The sequence below is a fragment of the Vitis riparia genome, chromosome 15 (genome assembly GCF_004353265.1).
Source record: "Vitis riparia cultivar Riparia Gloire de Montpellier isolate 1030 chromosome 15, EGFV_Vit.rip_1.0, whole genome shotgun sequence".
In the NCBI taxonomy this organism is placed as follows: Eukaryota; Viridiplantae; Streptophyta; class Magnoliopsida; order Vitales; family Vitaceae; genus Vitis; species Vitis riparia.
Window position 1 is genome coordinate 5,201,384 of NC_048445.1, and position 8,725 is coordinate 5,210,108.

Sequence of the window (8,725 nt, forward strand, 5' to 3'; positions counted from 1 at the left end):
TCATGGTTTCTTGGCTTTCTCCTGGGGAATTACTGATTTAGAGGTCTGGTTTATTCCCACTACTGAATAGCTGCCAGTTTTTTCCCACTTCATTGTGCTTATTTGACTTATTTAAAGAGTTTCTAATTAATATATTTTTTTAAATTAAAATTTAGTTAGTTAATAAATATGGGTATTTTATCTTATAAGAAATTCGCATTGTCACGTCGCTTACTTAATAAGCAAGATAAATAAACAATTTCTCCAAAGTCTAAGCCTATTTGCCCATTATTTTACGATCCCCGCCTTGTTGACTTTTATCATAAAGGAGCAAACGTCAAGGTGGTTCAGCGCCGACCCACGCTTCATGAATGAGACCCAGCACACCGGATCCTAACTCCACCCCACCACCTCTCACGTGAAAATCGAATCAGCCCAAGCTGTCACAGACTCACAAACTCCAAACTCCGGATCTATGACGTGGCCAACTCCCACCGTGCCGTACCATGGGCCATCTCGTAGGGAATAATATTTTTGGGATCAAAAAAAGAAAAACAAAACATTTTTTTTTCTTATTCACAAGAATGCCGGTGCACAGTCTTTCAGGACACCCTCACCTTGGTGGTATCAATAAGGAGTTGGACTTTTTAGAGAGAGGGTGTGTTTGGTGGGACTCACATGATCTCAGTCTTCACTCGTATTGATTTTATTTATTTATTTTATCCCTTTATAAAATAATCTCGTAAGGTGTAAAGCCTACGAGTCTACGACCCTATCTGTTTGTGGATTCCTAAGTTCCTAACTATGTTACGTTCATCCAAAGTCAAAAAAACTACCCAACTCAATTTTACTTCTCTACCCTTTTCCCTTACTTTTATAAATTTTATTTTTAATTAAAGATAATAATAATTTTTTTTCATTTACTCATTATATTTGGGGACAGTTAGAGTTGGGCATTAGTCTAATCCACTGTATTAAATTAGGTGTGTGGTTAGATTGGGCTTTGGTTGCAAAATTATCTACCAATATTTCAGAACCCAAATGATTAAAAAATAATAATTAGGATTTTTGGTTTATTTGATTTTAATTTATAAATTATTTATATATATATATATATATGAAAAGTGGCTTGAGGGTATTCTAGTCTTTTTAATAGAAAGAAAAGCTGATTGAAGAGGGCGTCATCGCCATACAAACGGAACTCAAGGAGTCAAACCCATCCAACATCTGAGCATGGCCATTGGTAACAATGCTCACCCAGTATCCACTCTCGTGGAGAGGCGCGTTGATTGGCTGACCATGCTTGAAGCAGTAGGGCCCACCAAAATGAGTAAACCGGGGACTACGTGCACGTGACCGATCGCTTTTGCACGCGCCCAGAGGGGCGGGTGGGTTGACATTTTTCTGACCAGAAACAACCAACCCAACCTCTCACAGTAAATTGACAGTGGCGATGCACATGAAACAGTTACGAAGTTGTCGTCAAGTTCCAATCACAAAGGCCCACGTGTACTTTCAAGAATCCTATGTAAAAAGGTGTCCGCTAAATTCACACTTAAGTAACCCACATTTAAAAAATATATATATATATATTTATTTATTTATTTATTTACAAAATTACTTTAATTTCCCCTCTTTTTTTAATAATTTATTCCTTATTTAATTCAGAAAATTTACATTTTAAATAATATTTTCAATCTTAATATTTGGATAAAGAAAAAAGGAAAATATTAATTCACAATTATTAGTTCAAATAATTAGAAATGATAAATGTTACTTGAAGTGGGACGTAACCCACAAGCATTTGGGGCCAATTTTTAATAACATTTGCATGCATTATCCGAAGTTTTGAGAAATGTTATTGTGACAGCCCTGTCACCCCAACTTCTCCCTACAAAAAACATTAAAAAAACGGCTATTTTTTGTGTGAGAAGAAGGTGGAGGAGAAGGAGTAGAAGAAGAGAAGATACGCAGAGTGGGAGACTCTATTCTCTTCAACCAGTCTCTGTCTTCTCAAATACTAACACTGCTCCTACTCTCACTCAACCCATGCATTTCTGACGTTTCCCCTTCTCTTTTCCAGTTATTTACCACTATGCCATCACGCCAACCGCCATTTTCGCCGGCCCCGTCGCCGGTGACCCACCGCCACCGGCCCAATCTTGTCCCACCAGTCGTTGGTGGGACAGTTGCTCTTTCACTCCTCGCCTTCCTTGTTGTCATCCTGTACCGGAAACTTTCTCGAAGCCGCACGGTTCCGGCGGATCTCAAACCACCGCATCGGTTTTCGTACTCGCTCCTCCGTCGCGCCACGTCGTCGTTTTCGCCGTCGAATAGGCTCGGGCAGGGTGGGTTCGGATCGGTCTACAAGGGTGTTCTGCCATCCGGTCAAGAGGTTGCTGTGAAGCTCATGGACTCCGGCTCGCTCCAAGGGGAGCGGGAGTTCAACAACGAGCTCTCGCTCGCCGGGAAAGTCGTCGACTGTGAATATGTGGTGAGGATCCAGGGCTTCTCCTCTGACCGCCGGCGCCGGAGACTGGTTCTGGTGTATGAGCTCATGACGAACCGAAGCTTGCAAGACGCCTTGTTGGATCGGAAGTGCGTGGAGCTGATGCAGTGGAAGAAGAGGTTCGCTATTGCAATCGATATAGCAAAGGGTCTTCAGTATCTGCACAGTTATTGTGACCCGTCCATCATTCATGGCGATATCAAGCCCAGTAATATTCTCCTTGATGGCGATTTCAATGCGAAAATTGCTGATTTTGGATTGGCAAGGTGTACGGGTGAAGATGGTGATTTAGAGGGTCTGGTGGAAGGCGAGAGGAAGAAGAAAGAGGGATTGGATGCCGTGGGTGTGGAGGATAATGGGTCGATTCTTGAAGAGACTGAGAGTGTCTTGACTGTGGGAATTGAGGACGGTGGTGCTGGTGCCGGCGATCCTGATCCGTCGCCGGAGAGTTGCGTGAGAGCTCAGGATGTGGAAACGGCGACTTTGCCGGAGATAGATATGGGGTTGGATAAGGCGAGTACATTGGAGGGCTGTTTCGATAAGATGAGTGTTGATAGTGGGAAAGAAATCATTGGTTGTGGGAAGGGGAAAGGTGGCCGGAAAAAGGGCGATTCCGGGAGGGATTGGTGGTGGAGACAGGACAGTGGATGGGGGTCTGAATCTGGGAGGGTGAAGGATTACGTAATGGAGTGGATTGGGAGTGAGATAAGGAAGGAGAGGCCGAAAAACGAGTGGGTTGAGTCATCAGGACCCCTAGAGGATCATGGTTTGAGCACAAAAAATGAGCCGAAGAAAAGGAAGAAGAGGTTGGAATGGTGGGCTTCATTGGACGAGGGCAAAATTAGGAAGAAGGAGAAGAACAGGAAGCCGAGGGAGTGGTGGAAGGAGGAGTTCTGTGAGGAACTTTCCAGGAAGAACAAGAAAAAGAGAACCCTTAAGTCGAGTATTGGTGGCGATGGGGATCTGTGGTGGCAGAGGGATGAAGAATCTGTAGAGACAAGGAAGAAAAGGAAAAGCAGGAGTAGTAGAAGTATCGATTGGTGGTTGGATGGGCTGAGCGGTGAGCTTAGAAATGGGCGAAGGAATAGCCAGGATTGGATGAGCGGAGAAATTCCCAAGAGCGGTGGGGTTAGTAGTACACCTAGTATGAGAGGAACGATGTGCTACATTGCCCCTGAATATGGTGGAGGAGGGCAGCTCTCCGAGAAGTGTGATGTATACAGTTTTGGTGTTCTGCTATTAGTTTTGATTTCGGGTCGAAGACCCCTCCAAGTAACAGCCTCACCAATGTCAGAATTCGAGCGGGCGAACCTCGTTTCATGGGCTCGTCAGCTTGCTCGCAATGGGAAGCTTTTGGATCTTGTTGATACTTCAATTCAGTCATTGGATCGAGAACAGGGGTTGCTCTGCATCACAATTGCACTCCTCTGTCTACAGAGGTCACCGGCTAAGCGGCCCTCCATGAATGAAATTGTTGGGATGCTTTCTGGTGAGACTGAACCACCCCACCTGCCATTTGAATTTTCCCCATCACCACCTTCCAATTTTCCTTTCAAATCCAGGAAGAAGATGGCTCGGTGAGTTAACTGGATGTCTGCTACCATTTTCATTAGCAGTAGAATGTACTGTTGTAGGGCTTTTTAAATTAATCAATTAACTTTGTAGAAATCCATCCAAAAAACAGGGAAAAAAAAATATATACATATTTCATGAATTCAAACTCTCCTTTTACTTGGTTGTTTAGATGTGTTGCTAGCCCTATAATTTCTTCTTCAACGGTTCAACCGTTACCTTTTTTGGAGTACCATGATTCAGCTACCAGCCCACTTGACCTTTTGATCCTGTAAGTTGTTGAAATTTAGGAAGCTCATGCATAATGGAGACTGTAAAGGTAAGAAGACGTTGGTCTCACTTTTTAAAGTGGTGAGGCCATTTCTTAATCAACAAATGCCTTGGGTGCCCTTAGATTTGAATCAATGGCTTGCTTTTTCTGACTTTAAAACTTGTTTGGGCCCAGAACAATGTTTCCTTTTTCTGTTGTCTTCTATCTTTTAAAAGCCAGGTAAGCTTTATGCCAAAGTAGCATTGATTTCAGTAGAAGGGAACAGGTGTTGGTCCCAATCTCTTCTTTTGTAAAATGGTCATAGTCATGTAGCATGCGTACACACAACATGAAACACAGACAACACGAAAAACAAATGGGAGAAGACTGGGTAGTATCTACTATCATCTACATACTAAATGCCCAAATTCTTCTAAATTTAGAAGTGAAATTGCATAGATAAATTGTTGGCCTGAATTTTTCAATTGAGTATTGCTTGGGGAATTACTTGTCTACTGGATTATAAATTATACAAAAAAAAATTAAAAATAAAATAAAATCAGAGAGTTTGGTGTCTACTAACATAGCACATTTGGTTGTTTGTTTTACTATGAACCTTCAGAGTGTGTTGACAGCACAAGAATATAATCCTATTTGCACCACCCCCACTTTTAACATGTGAATTTTTTTGTTTGGATGTCACGATCTTTGCTCTCTGATAACTTTTTTAATGACATTGAAGCCCAAAAATTGTCCATTGCATATTCCAATCACACTGCTATATAATATTGTTGTATAATGTTCCTAAGAGCCCAGTAGGTTATGGAAGATTTTGTTCCCATGTGGGTCACAAGAACTGCTGGGTTTTGTTCCCATGGCACTTCTTCACAAGGCTTCAACATTTTAGTTTTTACATAAGGAATCGTTATTCATAGCAAAAAAAGTATAGTGTCTAACTTCTCATATGATTCAAATTGTGGTTGTCTGGATGAGGAAAGATGTTGCAAACATAGGCAAAATTTGTTACTGTTCATGATACACAAAAACAGAAGCAAGAATTGCAGAGGCTTTAGGGAAAATTATTAATTATTCCAATCTGGCCACTTCTGTTAAAATGAATGAGATCCAGAAAAGGGCGGCAGCTCTGGTAGAGAATATAATGTTTAGAGTATCTATATCACTTTAGCAATGATTTTGTGATATTCATGTTGGGCTTCGGTTTGCTTATTTTGTAAGCTAAATAACTATTGGGACTTGTCATGAAGGTTACCCTTGTTATTATATATTTAAGGTGGATGATCTGAACTAAGTTCGAATTTACATTTTCCTTGCAGTTTGTAAAGTTGATTCAAGAATCATTAGAGTACGTCTGTTTATTTTTTATTTTTTATTTTTCCATGTACATGTAACTTTGAATTTGGTATTAGTATTGCTTCTTTGTCGGTACTTATGAGCAAGGAGTATTAGACTTGCTAATACCACTTAGATAGCTCAGGGCTCCCAACTATCACTTAGATAGCTCCAAAAGGAGTTCAGATGTTATAGGATTGAGGTTTTGGCCCATAGCATCACCCCTGATATTGCTTTGAAGGCATGTAATGCTCCAAATTGGCTTAGCCAATTCTAATTGCCAAGCTTCAATCCATATAAGCAACAATGCCAACAACACATCATGCCAACCTGAAACTGCAAACAACATGACATATACTATAGAACCATGCTGTTATATCTTCAAAGCACACTTGAATAGCTAGACAGACCTAAGATCATCAAGGCTTGTTTTCTGTGTTGCTAAGATCATTCTTATAACTAAACCACCACCAAGAATCGATTATATTATTAGTAAACATTGAGAAGCATGTTTATTAGAATGAGGCTTGTGTTCACCTCTCTAGTTTCTTTGATATAGAATTTAACTGCTGTAAGTTTAGGTTTTTCTCCATTGAGATAGCTTATGTTTTTTCACCATTCAAAAGTTGAGCTCATCGAGTTTCTAGCTGTGTTGATGCTGCCTCTTAATAAGTGGGGTGCAAGGTTGCACATTGGTGTGTGGCCTTTTCTGTTGTCTGTACCATACTGAAGTTGTTAGACCTTTTGTCCGGCTCTCAAAGAGCAAGGGTTAGGCACATGGGCAGCTGCCTCTAAAACAGCAAACATTTGTCTTCTCCATAAACACAACTCTAGGGGTTGGAGAATGATGATGATGGAGTCAGTGTTTTGTTCCTTATAGTATAATAGCAGAAGTCCTGGCTCCAGAAAACCATAGGTGATGTATTGTCAAAGCTTCCAAGCTCAGTTTTGTGAACTGTTATGTGATTTTGGAACTTGAAGCAAGTGAAATCATATGAAAGCCACTTTGTCTTCACTTCAAATGGGAATGAAAAATACTTTGATGGAACTGCTATATTGATTGTCTATGTAGATATTGTACTTGTAACAGGGGATTCTGATTCAAGGAGTGCAGAAGAAGACTCAAAGATTAATTGTATCCAACCATGAGGCTCTGTATCTTTCAATCATGTCATTCCAACAGTAAACTCAAGATTCTGTTGGTTACTCAAGTACAGTGATTCTTGATTTATCTTATGGGTCATGGCTGCTTAATTTTGTTTCTATATTGATGGTGTTCCAAAGTAAATAATGTTCCTATAATCCTCAGATATCAGAAAGCATTCCCTTTTCTTTCCTTCTTTTCATTCTTTTGTAATGATTTGCATTCTCCTAATTGAATATTATTTGCTTTGAGCTCGATGGACCATGATGGCTTTTAAAAATGTATTATAAACTTCTTCCCTCATGTCAAATAGAATATCACAATCACCGACATAACCTTGTTTAGTATCAAGAACTATTTGATATGGAATATTACAATTGCGTTGCAATGCCCGTATTGTATCTTGTAGATTACAAGTTCAAACAAACAAATACCCTTTATGTGACCAAACAAAAAAATTCCACACTGTGATCAAGGATTGACTTTGATGTCAATCCGTTCCGTCTTATATAGATTTTCACAAGATAAATAAAGTCTCACATTGAGATTAAGGATTGATTTTGATACTATTTGTAACGACTCACTCTCTCCTCATTAAACTGTTAAGCTCTTACGGGTTTTAAACAAGTCTTCGATGTGTATATCGTGAATCTATTACATCTATAATATTAAAAAAAAAAAAAAATTGCCATCCGATATAAGAGATTTTTCCTTGTCTGGTGTATATTTTAGGACATGGGGGAATCAAACACATTCATAGTAATTGTTTGGAGCTATTGTTGCATTATGTTCTTTTTTTAACAAGTAGAGATTCCTTTCTTGAATTTTGTTTTTAATATTTTTCATAGAGAAACAAACTGAGATGACCACTTTTTTGGGGGCCCTGGTCTTTTCATTAATTAATAAGTGAAGACAGAGGAAAGTTTAAAATGGGGGGAAAAAAAAAAACAACCAGCATTTTCTTAGTTGTCCACCATGAGCCCAACCCTTCCTGTTTATATAAGAATCATATAAAATTGATAGAGCATTATTAATCTTATCTCATCAGAATGTGGCCATGGTTGATGGAAAAGACATTAATGAAATGATGAAAAGTTTTAGAAGAATTTGAATGTTTACTCAAAGCTCAATTCTTTCTCCTCTTTTTGGAAAAATATCATAATGAAATTTTTTGTTTTCTTATGAAAAATTAAAAAAATAAAATAAAAATCAAGTATGCTTGAAATTAATTAAAAATTTATATAGTTTCAAATAATTTAATCTTTATTAGGAATAGTTAAAATAAATTACATGAATTTGAAATATCATATATTTCTTTGTATTTTTTTTCTCCCATCTTTTAACCTTATCATCAAATTATGAAAAGAAAAAACAAATAGAGTTTAGGTTTTATTTAGTAATTATTTTCTAATACAATTTTGAAAAATAGTTTTTAAAAACGGTTTTTAAAAACTATTCTATAATATTTGTAGAATAAAAATTTGATTAAGAACCTAAAATATTTTTAAATATATTTCAAAAAATATTTTTAACAGTTAATATTTTATTTTTAATTATATATATATATATATAATTATTTTTTAAAATAATTATAAAAAAATAAGTGAAAACAACAAACATCATAATTTCTATTAATTGTGAAACAAATTTTTTGATTTATTATTTTAAAAAATAAAAAATTATTCTTGAAAATAGTGATACCATACCATAATTTTACCCATTTTTGACACGGTGACGAGATCATTCAACCACAATTATGATGAGTTATTTCGGAACGTTTCCTTAATTATTAAGTAGGACTGCAATAAATGAAGACCCCCAAAGAACTAATGTGAGCAAGAAAAAGGCACAACCACATGTACATATAAGCATAAGTGTTTTTATAATGTTGAATATCAACCACTTTAAATGTGGAAGAAAT

At 37.7% G+C, this 8,725-nt stretch overlaps 1 protein-coding gene across 1 annotated transcript; it reads left to right on the forward strand.

The window, feature by feature from the left end:
- The first annotated feature begins 1,915 nt into the window (after positions 1-1,915).
- LOC117932499 (receptor-like serine/threonine-protein kinase At2g45590) lies at positions 1,916-7,055 on the forward strand. Its single transcript, XM_034853769.1, has one exon. The coding sequence runs from the start codon at positions 2,075-2,077 to the stop codon at positions 4,067-4,069; it is 1,995 nt and encodes a 664-aa protein (XP_034709660.1). The 5' UTR covers positions 1,916-2,074; the 3' UTR covers positions 4,070-7,055.
- Positions 7,056-8,725: the final 1,670 nt, after the last annotated feature.

Bases quoted from the DNA above. Each gene is read 5' to 3' on its own strand.
- LOC117932499 (XM_034853769.1), top strand. From the start codon at position 2,075: ATGCCATCACGCCAACCGCCATTTTCGCCGGCCCCGTCGCCGGTGACC.